The sequence below is a fragment of the Odocoileus virginianus genome, chromosome 9 (genome assembly GCF_023699985.2).
Source record: "Odocoileus virginianus isolate 20LAN1187 ecotype Illinois chromosome 9, Ovbor_1.2, whole genome shotgun sequence".
Classification (NCBI taxonomy): domain Eukaryota; kingdom Metazoa; phylum Chordata; class Mammalia; order Artiodactyla; family Cervidae; genus Odocoileus; species Odocoileus virginianus.
Genome location: NC_069682.1, coordinates 73,680,168 through 73,693,797, shown reverse-complemented (window position 1 = coordinate 73,693,797; position 13,630 = coordinate 73,680,168). Strand labels below are relative to the sequence as shown.

The 13,630-nt window shown below is 45.7% G+C and overlaps 1 protein-coding gene across 1 annotated transcript; it reads right to left on the bottom strand.

Annotated features, from left to right (window-relative positions):
- Positions 1-10,702: 10,702 nt before the first annotated feature.
- Positions 10,703-13,629, bottom strand: MOCS3 (molybdenum cofactor synthesis 3). The gene has a single exon (XM_020888730.2). It carries the CDS (start codon positions 13,523-13,525, stop codon positions 12,116-12,118), a length of 1,410 nt encoding a protein of 469 aa, XP_020744389.2. The 5' UTR covers positions 13,526-13,629; the 3' UTR covers positions 10,703-12,115.
- Position 13,630: the final 1 nt, after the last annotated feature.

Here is a 13,630-nt window from a genome sequence, read left to right as displayed (position 1 = left end):
CTGCGACCCCATGGACTTTACAGTCCATGGAATTCTCCAGGCCAGAATACTGGAGTGGGTAGCCTGTCCCTTCTCCAGCGGATCTTCCCGACCCTGGAATTGAATTGCCGTCTCCTGGACTGCAGCCCTTCCTTCTCTCCGGCCCATATCAAAATTGCCATTGACTGAAGCAGGATTTCTTGACCTCGACACCACTGAAATTTAGGGTCACAGAAATCTTTGCTGTGTCTCTCCTGTGGATCTTAGAACGTTTAACAGCATGCTTGCCCTGCACTCACTAGACGCTGGTGACTACTCCCCTGCCCATCCGCAGGGGGACAGCAACATGTCTCCAGACATCGCCAAATTTCCCACACGTGCTTTACTGTTCTGCTGTTTCCATCATAATATTCTTACTAGTGTCTAAACAAGGGGCCCTGCAAATTGTGTGGCTGGGTTCTGTTTGTGTACCTCAGTTTAAGATTTTTTTTTAATGTGCACCATTTTTAAAGTCTTTATTAAATTTGTTACAATATTGCTTCTGTTTCCTGTTTTGGTTTTTTGAACACAAGGCATATGGGATCCTAACTACCCAACCATGGATCAAACTTGCCCTCCTTGCAGTGGACGCTTTAACCACTGGACCGACAGGGAAGTCCTTACCTTTTTTTTTTTTAAATGCTTCTCTCTCTCAGCACTGAGCAACTGACACTTTCACAGCACTGGCTTTGGGAGCAAAGAATGCGTCTACCTTATTTACTGTGGCACCCTCTGCGCCAGCACAGAGGAAGTGCTTGAAAAATATGTGCAAATAAGGATCAAGGAAGAAGCTGAATCCAGGCCCTGGGGCTGCCATCCCCACCCCACCCCCAGCCCCAACCTCCCCCCCCCACCACCCCTGCTGAGGAACAGAAGGAAATGTAACCTCAGCCGACCTGCCTAAGTCGCTCTATGCTCTATTCAATAGCCTGCCTTCCCCAGGCTGCCGGAACATTCTTCCAAACTCCTCAAGCGTGTCAAGCGGCAAATGCCCCCTGTGTGGTCTGTGGGCCTTTCTCTAGGGCTCCATATGCCGTGTCAGCTGGACAGAGCGGTAATCCCCAGATGTAAGCAGATAAGGGCCGAGGGAGAGCCTTCACACTGCATTTCCGAGCTCCACCCACTCAGGGCAGGCCTTCCTTTTGTATTAATTCTGGCCAATTTAGCTTGCCCTCCCTTCTACAAAACGGGAGTCCAGTCAACATGCTGGGAAATCTTAAAGCTGGCTGAACTGAGGAGAGCAGGCCCCAGGAGACCAATATAACCCGCTCTAAAAAAAGGCAAGTCTACTTAAAATGGGCACCCAGATTTCAGAATACAACATCGAAGGGGAGATTTCTCAGAGTTAATAGTTTCACTGGAGCTTTATCTTGAAAATCGAAAGTAAAATTGATAAAAAACAAGCCTATATTTGCAGCAGCTTTCTTCATGATAGCCAAAAACTGGAAATCACTCTGATCAGTGATTAAATAAAATGCCATGCAATCCACACTAGGACATTACTCAGCAACAGAAAGGAACAAACTACTGAAACACTCATGCAAAAATTTGGGTAGACCTTGTATCCGATTCCTAGGATGGCTGTAGGATGGCTGTAGGATGGCCAACTGCCAGAAATTGACTGGCTTAAAAAAGCAGCAATTTGGAGGACTTCCTCGTGGTCCAGTATTTTAAGACTGTGCTTCCAATGCAAGGGTCCCAAGTTGGATCCCTCATCAGAGAACTAGATGCCCTACGCTGCAACTAAAGATCTCGTGTGACTCAATGAAGATCAAAGATCCCCCAGGCAACAACTAGGACCCGATGCAGGCAAATAAAAAAATTAATACTTTTAAAAAATTCAACCAAGGATAAACAGTTCCCATGAAATCCTCGCTTCCAGATCAGGAAACTCAAGTGTGAAACTGTATCCTAAATATGTACACAGAGAATCTTAAATGAAGCAGTTTTATGCAACCCATGCATTGGGAATAAAGAATGTGTCGGAAATATCTGTGCTTCAATAACGGCCTATGTGTCCCAAGTGCCCTGACTCCAACCACGTGGTCTGAAAAGAAGACCAACGTCTGCACGGAAGTGAGTCTGACCCCGTCCATAGACCAACAGTGAAACAGGAGACAAGCTTCACAGTGGCCATGCATCACACTCACCACAGCCCGCCACGGCTCCAAGTTTGATGATGATGAAGACACATAAAATACTTGGGAAGGGCTGGGAAATTCATCCAGTCTACAAGAGAAACTTTTCTAGAAGGCTACACAGGGACAAGAGAGCCTGATCTCATAGTGACAGGATTCTGATTTGAGAATCCAGCTCCCTGCCAACTATGTTATTTCAGGGTAACCTATTCACCTCAATGGTTGCGTTTGAGCAAACTGCAGGAGATAGTGAAGGACAGGGAAGCCTGGTGTGCTGCAGGCCATGGGGTCAAAAGAGTCAGACACGACTAAACGAGTGAACAACGACAGTCTATTGTTGGTAAAAACATACAAGCTAGTTCTCCGAGCTAAGCATAGAGCTAAGTCTATGAGCTCTGACTTGCTGAAGGAGTAAATGAAACAATGTAGGTGGGGAAGTGCTCTGTAAGTCAATTCCACCTATGTAGTTGAGAAATGAACGCCTGGAAGGCAAGCCCCACATTCTCATTATCTTGTATCCCTAGAACCTGGTACATAGACTTTCAATAAGTGTCTGTAGAAGGAATAAATTCGAAACTCTTTTGCTAAGGAATATAGATTTCTTTTTCCCCTAAGCAGTCTTTCTTCTTTTTTTTTTTTTAATTTTTGTGTCCACGAGGCATATGGGATCTTAGTTCTACAATCAGGCGATTGAACCCATGCCTCTTGCACTGAAAGTGCAGAGTCTTAACTACTGGATCACCAGGGAAGTGCCCCTAAATGGTCTTTTCTTAACTATACATATCAATAAGAACATGCAGCTCAAAAAAAAAAAAAAAAAAAAAGAACACAGCTCATAGAAAAAAGTAAGCAAAGAATAAACGGAATTTTTTGTTTGAGAAGACTTGAACACATGAAAAACTGCTCAAACTTACTTATAATAAAAAATCTAAAATGACACAATAAGATTTTTAAAAGCTATTAGATAAAGATCTAAACATTCAAAAAGACTACGCTGGCAAGGATGCTGGGAGACAGCCTTTCTTAAGCATACTGGTATGTATTAATACAGCCCCTTGGAAAGGGAGTTTGGTGCTGCCTACCCAGCATTAGAACTGGACATACTTTCTGCCACAATTCTATTTTGAGGGTGAAGCACAGGTTTGATTCCTGGCTGGGGAACTAAGATCCCACATGCCATGTGGTATGACCACAAAATTTTAAAAATAAAAATCAGACACTAAAGCTGATCCTTGTGAAGTCAGAGGAACTGGAACAGTGGACAATATATACTACTTTTAAAAAAATGATGTAAATGAATGGTGTAAATATCATTTATCTTAAAAAGGTATATCTACAAAAAGCGCTTCTCTAAGGCTGGTAACATAGACTGTCGTTAGGGAGGGAACTGAAAGGATAGGAGTTAGTAGTGGGAAGGAAGACTTGCACTTTCTTTATGTACTATTTTCTGTTTTGCTTTTAAACTTTTGCTTTTAAAGAATGTTAAAGTGCAGCGTTAGTAAACCGAGTTCCCGTGTACGGTTCAGCCCGTCTCTCCTAAAGTTAACATCGTGCATGTCCCTGGTGCATGTGTCAAAACTAAGAAATTGACTATTGATTTTATTTGAATTTCCCCAGTTTTTCCACTGATACCCTTTTTCTGCTCCAGGATTCAATCCAGGATCCCATACTACATTTAGTATGTATCCCTTTAAGCTGCTCAAATTTTATCATGAGCATGAAATACTTTGTAAAAACCAATCATTTATAAAAATGAAATGTATGATCATAACAGTCATGTAATATTGATGCGTTGACGGCACAGTGCTTCTTTAAATTAGAAGCAAATGTTTTCGAGAATAATAAAACCTCTTTTTCAGAGAGTCATTGTGAATCATCTCTCTCAACAATTTTTTTAAACAAAAACTCTCTTTCTTGCTATTATTAGAGGTTCATTCATGGGTGTCATTCAGTCCCCAACATTACAGGTGCAAAGTTTCCAAACATCAAGTGCAGACTCTCATTTCCATCACTACGCTCTTCCACCTTCACTATGATTTTCCGTTTGTCATTGTTCAGCCGCTCAGTCATGTCCACTCTTTGTGATCCCGTGGACTGCAGCACACCAGGCTTCTCCGCCCTTCACCATCTCCTGGAGTTTGCTCAAACTCATGTCCACTGGTAGTCAATGATGCCATCCAATCATCTCATCCTCTGTCATCCCCTTTATGCAGGTATAGTTTTCTAAAAAACTGCATTCAATTACTAATTCACCAAAATAGCAGGAAAAACAAAAGATACTGACTGCTAGCACATGCAGCTCCCCAATTCCAATTTTTCAGCCTTTGGAAAAATGTCACACTCAAATTACTTTACATATAAATTTACATGACATTAAAATGAGTGAAAATTGTACTTCCCTTCAAAACTTTAACCATCTAAGATGATTAGCTTCTAAATAAGAAAACAATGAAAAACATAAAATACAGGTGTTAACAAATTGTTAAAACTGCTTTAGGCTTCTCCCATCACTCAGTAACCTCCATGGCCACCAAATTAAATAAGATAAATCATGTGTTTCTGGGCTTTTTGTTTGTCGGTTCATTTGGTTTTTCCTATTTAAGACTAAAGGCTCTATCCAGCCTCCTATAGGTATATTTCAACGGCAAAAAGAGTTTTGGAATTTTAAAATTTGCTTTCAACATTTTAAATTAGGAGGTTTCACAGAAAACTCCAAATGTCCAGGTTTTCTTTAAAATTTTTTTGTAAACTTTTGGTCGCGCTGGGTCTTTGCTGTCACACAGGCTTTTCTCTAGTAGCCCAGAGCAGGGGCTCCTCCTCCTGGCAGCGCTGGGGTCTCATTGCGGTGGCGTCAGGCTCGAGGCTCGGCTCAGGGGTTCACGAGTCGCGGCTCACGGGCCTGTAGGCGGGGGCTCACCGGCCCTAGCGCTCCTGTAGTTGTGGCGGTGGTTGTGGCTGGCGGGCTTAGATGTTCCACGGAATGCGCAATCTCCCCGGATCAGGGATCGAACCCGTATCCCCTGCATTGGCAGGCAGATTCTTATTTACTGGGCCACCAGGGAAGCCCTGAGATTTTGTTAAAACAATGAAGATTCATCCACTCTCTACCCACAGTCCTGTCTGGTAGAATGAGCTAGCTGTGTAATGAATGGCTTTCAAGCAGCTGTTTCTACTTCGCCAGAGAACCCGGCTGATCACCTTTGCTCGCCCCTTTACTTGCCTAGCCCCTGCCATTATTGAGTTGGCAAATCCCTCTGAGGTCTGTGCAAAATAGATTAGGCTTGTTCACTATGTCATTAGGAGAAAGGTGATCTAAAAGTCCTGTTTTAGTATATTAACGCATATATATGGAATTTAGAAAGATGGTAACAGTGACCCTATATGCAAGACAGCAAAAGAGACACAGATGCAAAGAACAGACTTTTGGACTCTGGGGGAGGTGAGGGCGGGGTGATTTGAGAGAATAGCGCTGAAACATGTATATTACCATAGGTAAAATAGATGACCAGTCCAAGTCCAGTGCACGAAGCAGGGCATCCAAAGCCAGCGCTCTGGGACAACCCAGAGGGATGGGGTGAGGAGGCAGGTGGGAGGGGGTTCGGGACAGGGGGACACATGAGGACCCGTGGCTGATTCATGTCGACGTGTGGCAAAAGCCCCCACAGTATTGTGAAGTAATTAGCCTCTAATGAAAATAAGTAAATGTTTAAAAAGTCCTGTTTTCCTTCATAGGTCTCAAGACTGCCAAAAAGACATATATAAGGCTGATAGTCCCTGCTGCCCACAGGGACCTCTTCTGTTATCTTGAGACCTAAGACCAATACTTGGTTCTTTGGTAATCCATGATTGGTGGTGTGCGTTCCTAAAAAGTGATACATTTGATGGAAAGATGGCTCGATTGGGGTGGCAGCACTGGAGACAGAAAACTGTATTCGATGGAAAAAATTGTTTCGAAGTGCAGGTTCTTCCAAAATCACAGGGGAGGCTGGGAAAGGAGCCTGACATTTTCAGCAGTGCCAGCAAGAAAGTGGGAGTGGGGAGGCTTTTGGGTAGACAACTGAGTTTACCCCAGATGACTAAGTCGAGGTTTTGAAAGCACTGCTTCCCTTGGCTCTTACTGAACAAGCAAGGCTTGCTTGGGAGATTTCTTCTACTTGAGAGTCAACTATTTCAACTCACCTGAACTTTGGTCTGTTAAATTCCAATTGGTTTCACGGCTCCCTAATCAGGAAGCACTGAGTAAGGGAAATACTGCTAGTTAAAAATAATGCCCCAAACATCTTCCCGCAATGTCACCCTACTCTGGCACCTTCTTAACCAACGTGCCACCAAGAAGGGAAATTTTAAGATATAAGCCTTAAATATATATATATATATATATATAATATATATATATATATATATATAAAGCCTTTTCTTTATCTTCAGCAAGCTATCCAACAATTGGCATTAAGTGTCAGGAACAAAACACCTGAATAAGTCAAATTTTTTTCTCAATTCTGAATAATTGGACCAAAGGTTAGAAACAAGAATCAGTGTCAATATGTAGGACCTCATAGTTGGCGGTGGTGGTGGTGTTCAGTCGCTAAGTTGTGCCCGACTCCCTGCGACCCCGTGGACTGCAGCACGCCAGGCTCCCCTGTCCTTCACTATCTCCCAGAATTTGCTCAAATTCATGTCCGTTAGTCAGTGATGTTATCTAACCATCTCATCTTCTGCCACCCCATTCTTTGGCCTTCAATCTTTTCCAGGATCGAGGTCTTTTCCAATGAGTCGGTTTCATAGTAAATTATGGTAAACTGTATACTTACTACTTATCAGCCAAATTCTGGAATGGTTTAGTTAGCTTTCTCCCACATCCTGAGTGAGCTCTGGAAACTATACTTCATCAAAGGTATAATTAACCCCCTTTACCATTTTTATTTGCAAATTACTTTCCCACTCCTGCACCATAGTAGTTTTCCTAATATTCCCAACTGACTGCAAAATTATCTGAACCCCAAGGCAGGTGCATAATTTCAAGTGATGAGATTTTACTCTTACCTGGACAGGGTTACCTCATGTTATATATGGAACCCTGGGAAAATACAATCTGTGAAAGTAAAAAAATCTTCTCCTGAGCAAACTGGGCCACATACCTAACTCCAGGCTCTGAGGGGACCCTCTTGCAGGTGTGGGAGGGAGCAGCTAATTAAAAACAAACAGGCTTAAAAAACAAAACACCTCCTCTTCAGTGGGAACTCTCTCAGGGTTCTTACTGCCCTGTTTTGGCCCCTCTCCTTGGAAACCGTTCCATTTACCAGCTGTGACTTCCACGTTGAGAGTTTACTTCTTTCTCCCCGACCTAAGTGGTTCCTTCATACCAAAGGATGCACTGCAATTGTGGACACCGCGTAGGTGACACATCAATATCAGCTGGTTCCCAGGGATTTCGCTCTGATGTTCCTTCCCCAGAGAGAGGTCTGCAGACCAAGTGCAGCCGAGTACGATCCTGCTGCATCTGAAACACAAGCTTTTTCCCTTCCCTGATGATCCAGGCACAGATTGCTTTTCAAAAGTGAAAACATACGCAATTACACAGCGGAGCACAGCATACTGCTTAGGGCACAGGATCTCTGCTCAGACCATCTGGGTTCAAATCCCAAGTCACCAGTAAGCGCTCAGCAAATGTTAGTTGTTATTTTACTTTGAATAAAAACCTTCTATTATGGTCCAGCAGCAGCAGCAGCATTATGGTCCACAACCTACAGATGTTCCCCGTCTCCCTAAACTTCTCCTGAGCTGTTCACAACCCATTTGCTTCTTCAGTTTCTCCAACATTACAAGTGTATTCGCCTCAGGGTCTTCCCACTTGTTTTTCTTCTGGTATGAGCTATTCCACCAGGTCTAATCGGCTTCTCACCACTCAGCTTTTGGGTTTCATATCAACCCCTCTCTGAATCTATTCAAAATAGCTCCTTTTTCCCCAACCTAAAACATCACCGTTTCATTTCTTTTATGACACTTATCACTGACCTGGACAGGGTTACCTCCTGCTACTTGTTGACTAGTCTCTCCCCGCCCCCATTTAAATATAAGCTCCATACCAATAGGAAATCTCTCGGTCTTTGGGTTTTTTTTTTTTTTATGTCTTTGTTCTCCAACCAGGGATCGAATCCAGGCCCTGGCAGTAAAAGTTCTGAGTCCTAGCGTCTGAACTGGCAGGCAATTCCCTCTTGTTCATCCTTACCGCAGAGCTCAGAATAGTACTGGTACACTTGATGTTAAATGAAAAGGGAAAAAGTTATCTAGTTCAAATCCCATCTGACTGTAAAAACCTAGCTACAAGAGAAAAGTGAGTTTCAAAGAATAAAAAGATCTGAGTCCTGTAATGGCATGGGTGGACACCTGTCATATTCTCAACAGCCTATCTACTGAAAAACCTTTCCCTAATTTGAAAAAAAACCTGGGTTAAGAGTTCTGCCTCCCTACTGTAGACGTCAGAATTCAAAATCCCAGTGGCTCTTGTGACTAGGATAAAGGCATGTGAGCAGGCTCTGCTCACCAGACACACCCTCAAAGGACTGACTCAGAACAGAGCCAGTGCCAGGGCCAAGTCGCTTTCGTTGCGTCTCTTTGCAACCCTATGGACTGTAGACCTCTTCTGTCCATGGGATTCTCCAGGCAGAATACTGGAATGGATCGCCATGCCCTCCTCCAGGGGCTCTTCCTACCCAGGGATCGAATCCACGCCTCTTCAGTTCAGTTCAGTTCAGTCGCTCAGTTGTGTCTGACTCTTTGCAACCCCACGGACTGCAGCACGCCAGGCCTCCCTGTCCATCACCAGCTCCCGGAGTTTACCCAAACTCATGTCCATTGAGTCGGTGACGCCACCCAACCATCTCGGCCTGCCGTCCTCATCTTGTCCATGTCTCATCTCTCCTGAATTGGCGGGCAGGTTATCACCAGCACCACCTGGGAACAGCAATGTAAAGCCAACTTTGTGTTCTGGCCCCCGAGCTGTGGTTGAGAAAAACATCTTCTGCTTTATTGACTACGCCAAAGCCTTTGACTGTGTGGAGCACAGCAAACAGTGGAAAATTCTTAAAGAGATGGGAATACCAGATCATCTCACCTGCCTCCTGAGAAACCGTATGCAGGTCAAGAAGCAACAGTTAGAACCAGACATGGACAACAGACTGGTTCCAAGTTGGGAAAGAGGTACGTCAAGCTTGTATACTGTCACCCTGCTTATTTAAGTTATATGCAGAGTACATCATGAGAAATGCCAGGTTGGATGAAGCACAAGCTGGAATTAAAATTGCCCAGAGAAATATCAATAACCTCAGATATGCAGATGACACTACCCTCAAGGCCGAAAGCGAAGAGGAACTAAAGAGCCTCTTGAAAGTGAAAGAGGAGAGTGAAAAAGCTGGCTTAAAACTCAACATTCAAAAAACTTAAGATCATGGCATCCAGTCCCATCACTTCATGGCAAATAGATGGGGAAATAATGGCAACAGCGACAGACATTTTCTTGGGCTCCAAAATCATTGCAGATGGTAACTGCAGCCATTAAACAAAGATGCTTGCTTCTTGGAAGAAAAGCTATGATAAATCTAGACAGCATATTAAAAAACAGACATTACTTTGCCATCTACTCAAAGCTATGGTTTTTCCAGTAGTCATGTATGGATGTCAGAGTTGGACTATAAAGAAAGCTGAGCGCTGAAGAATTGATGCTTTTGAACTGTGGTGTTGGAGGAGACCCTTGAGAGTCCCTTGGGCTGCAAGATCTTTTTTACAACTAGTTATCTATTTTTGGCTGTGCCAGAGCGCCTCATTCTGGTGGCTTCTCTTGTTGTGGAGCACGCGCTCTAGGGAGCACCGACTCTGTAGATGTGATGCCTAAGCTTAGCTGCCCCAAAGCACATGGAATCTTCCCAGACCAGGGATCGAACTTGTGTCCCCTGCATTGGCAGGCAGCTTTTTAACCACCGGATCACCAGGGAAATCCTGGCCCACAATGCCTTGAAACTTTAAAAACTGTACTCAGAGATGCAAACATTTCACATTTTTATCTGTGATTTCTGACAGTTATAAGCTTGCATACGTCAATCAGCTGGAGGACAGGCTCCCTTTGGATATGTGGATTGCCTCTAATATATACTCATATGCCACATGTTCACTTTTAATTTTGTTGTGTATGTTGGAAGTTGGGCAGGCTACCTGCCATTTCATGAAAATGCTGTTGCATAAGAAAACAAACATAAAATGCTAGAATAGATTAAAAAATAGAAAAGGTAAATTAAAGGGGAGTGATGGGGAGGCGCTCTGTAGGTGTAGTCTCAGTCATGCAGGATGGGGGCTTCTGGAATCTGGTGCCAGCACATGCATGTAGCTGACAATACTGTTTGTACACATGGAGACTGTCAGGAGGGTGAAATTTATGTGTTTGTTTGCCACAATTTAAAAAAAAAAAAAGGAATTCACAATGTTAACAGAAAAAAAAAATCACCTAAGAATGCAGAAAAAGCATTTGATGAATTCAATGAAAACTCTTAGCAAACTATAAATAGAAATTTAATCTGAGAGAGGTTATTTACTTACAGTAAAGCAACAACAGGTAATATTGGTCAAAGTTTTTCACCTGAAATTGTGAAGGAGAGAAGAAATGTTTATTATTTCACTTTAATATTGTATTTGGCATCCTGGCCACACAGTAAAGCCAACAATTAAAGTAACAGGTTGAACATGGAAAAAAGGACAGGGAAGGGCAGAAAGTTGGGACTTGGACCTTAAGATTTCAGAGCAAGCCACACAACACAGTTTAGAAATTTCTATTTGCACAACAGAAGGTGGAACCTGAAGCTAAACCTATAAAAAACATCAGTGATTTATAAAAGAAACTGACAAACTACAAAGATGGTCTCTATCTTACTAGACTGTAAGTATCTTACTTGGCTATTAATTTGAAACAATAAAATGACCACGTCCCAGGTAATTTGCATTTTAATGTTTAAATAATTTACATTTTAAATATTGATTTCTCTATTAAAGGGGTCCCGGAATCCCAGTCCTGGTTGGTGCCTTGTTAGGTACCGGACTGCAAAGTGGAGAGGTGGGTGATGGAAACCGAAATTATCCGTCCCCCGCCCTTCCCACCCACCCCCCCCAAACATGTCTTCCATGAAATCAGTCCCTGGTGCCAAAATGGTTGGGGACCACTGCTCTAGAACTTGTTTTAGCATTTGAAGTAGAAATAACATCCAAAAAATGTCTTAGTAAACAATAAACTGAGCTTAACTATTTTATCTGTAATCAATTAAGTTTACTACACCTTTCCAAGCATTAAAATGTACAATTTAAAGAGCAAGTAAACTTGGGAGCTTGCTGGGAGGGTCTATCGGGAAGCACAGCTACTCCCAGGCCCTTTACTGAAGACCCGTCCTCCTCCACCAGGGATGGCGGTCCGGTTTCAGTGAGGGCACAGCTTCGGGAGAAACGCTCGTGGGAGCAGTGGAGGAGGAAGGAGACACCTGCCTAGCTAGCCAGGTCAGTCGCACCAACCCTGGTGATCAAAGGGGCGACGGGTGTTACAACCAGATCGCCCTCACATCCTGAGAAGCTTTTTATTTGGGGGGGAGGGAGGGGGCAGCACAGGCAAACGACCTGAATTCAAATCACAAAGCCCTGTCACTTACATTGTATCTCACCCGTTCAAGACACCACTTACAGCAAGTGCTGCAAACACAAGACAGTTCACAGGAACAATGTTATCACCCCTTAATAACGACATCATTCGATAAATTACAATTTTAAAGATCCTTATAAAAAGAAGTCCACCTAATCACAGGTACTGTAGAATCCCAGACTCTTCCATACATACTGGAAAAAACAACTGCAAATAAATAAAGGTCAAAAAACTTTAGGTAACATGGCAACCCACACCCTTCGCTGGTCAGACTCCACCAGCCACCTCAGTACTGCGGGAACGTTCCATCGATTTTGGCAGCCCAGGCCATGAGTCCCCCTACAACGTCCTTAACTGTTAAAGAGTCTAAGTCTGTCCAGGACTGCAAGACCTTCACGGCTTTCTGGGAGTCGTTGCCCAGTTTGCAAATCACATAAATGGGGACAGACGCCCCTTCCTGTGCGCCCTGCTTCCCTTCCCGGATGGCTTCTCCCAAGACTTTCAGGCTCTCCGCATCCCGCCGTTCCAAACGTTTCAAAGGAATGTGCAGGGCGTGAGGCAGACGACAGATGTCCACCTCCACTTGAGGCCTGACGTCCAGCAACAGGTGGGGTAACCCAGAATCCAGAAGTCGCTTATAGTCCATGACAGAAATTCGCTCCTCCGGGCTCAGCAACCGGAGGGAGCGGCACTTATCCGTGGCCGAGGAGCCGCAGAAGCTTTCATAGTCCTGCAGGTCTGTCACGGTGGGCTGCTCCCCGCAGGCGGCACAGTCGGGCCTGCGCCTCCGCAGCCGGATACAGCGGAAATCGCCTCGGAGAGCGTCAAACAGCAACAGGCGGCCGCTGTAAGAGGGGCCCAGGCCCGCAGCAGTCTTCAGCACTTCCAGCGCCTGCAGGCAGCCCAGGACCCCGGTCACCGCGCCAAGCACCCCGCCATCCGCGCAGTTGGTCACCGTCTCCGCCGGGGGTGGCCGGGGGAACACGCAGCGATAGCAAGGCCCCTCGCCGTAGTGGTAGACCGTGAGCTGGCCCTCGAAGCGCAGCGCGCTGGCGGACACGAGGGGCCGGCCGGCGAGCACACAGGCGTCGCTCACCAGGTAGCGGGTGGGCGCGTTGTCGGAGCAGTCGGCCACCACGTCATAACGGCGGACGAGGTCCAGCGCCGTAGCCGGCGTCAGCGCCTGGGCGTAGGGCACGCACTCCACCGCCGAATTAAGGCGGCGCAGGGCGGCGGCCGCCGAGAAGACCTTGGCCTGGCCGGCCAGGGCCTCCCCGTGCAGCACCTGGCGGGGCAGGTTGCTCGCTTCGACCACGTCGTAGTCCACGAGGCCCAGGCGGCCGACGCCGGCCGCGGCCAGGTACTGCGCCAGCGGGCAGCCGAGCCCCCCGCAGCCCACGATGAGCACGGCCGCGGCCGCCAGGCGCAGCTGCCCCTGCACGCCGAGCTCCGGCAGCACAAGCTGCCGGCTGTAGCGCCGGATCTCCTCTCTGGACAGGGCGGCCCTGAGAGGCAGGGGCGACACCGGAACCGAGCGCGCTGACTCCTGCCCCGCCGAAAGGGCCGCCGCCAGCCTCTGCTTCAGGGAACTCAGCTCCTCCTCACGTTGCGCGACTTCGGCCTGCAGGGCCAGCACTTCCTCCCCGGCCGCCATACCCGGCCTCTTTCCGGAAGTCGTCGTGAAAGGCATTTCCATTTCCGGCTTCTCTTTGTCGCGAGGCCGGAGTAAACCAAAACAAAAACTTTATGGAGCTTGAGCAAAGGTGATAAATAGATCCGCATTTCTTGCGCCACACTCAGA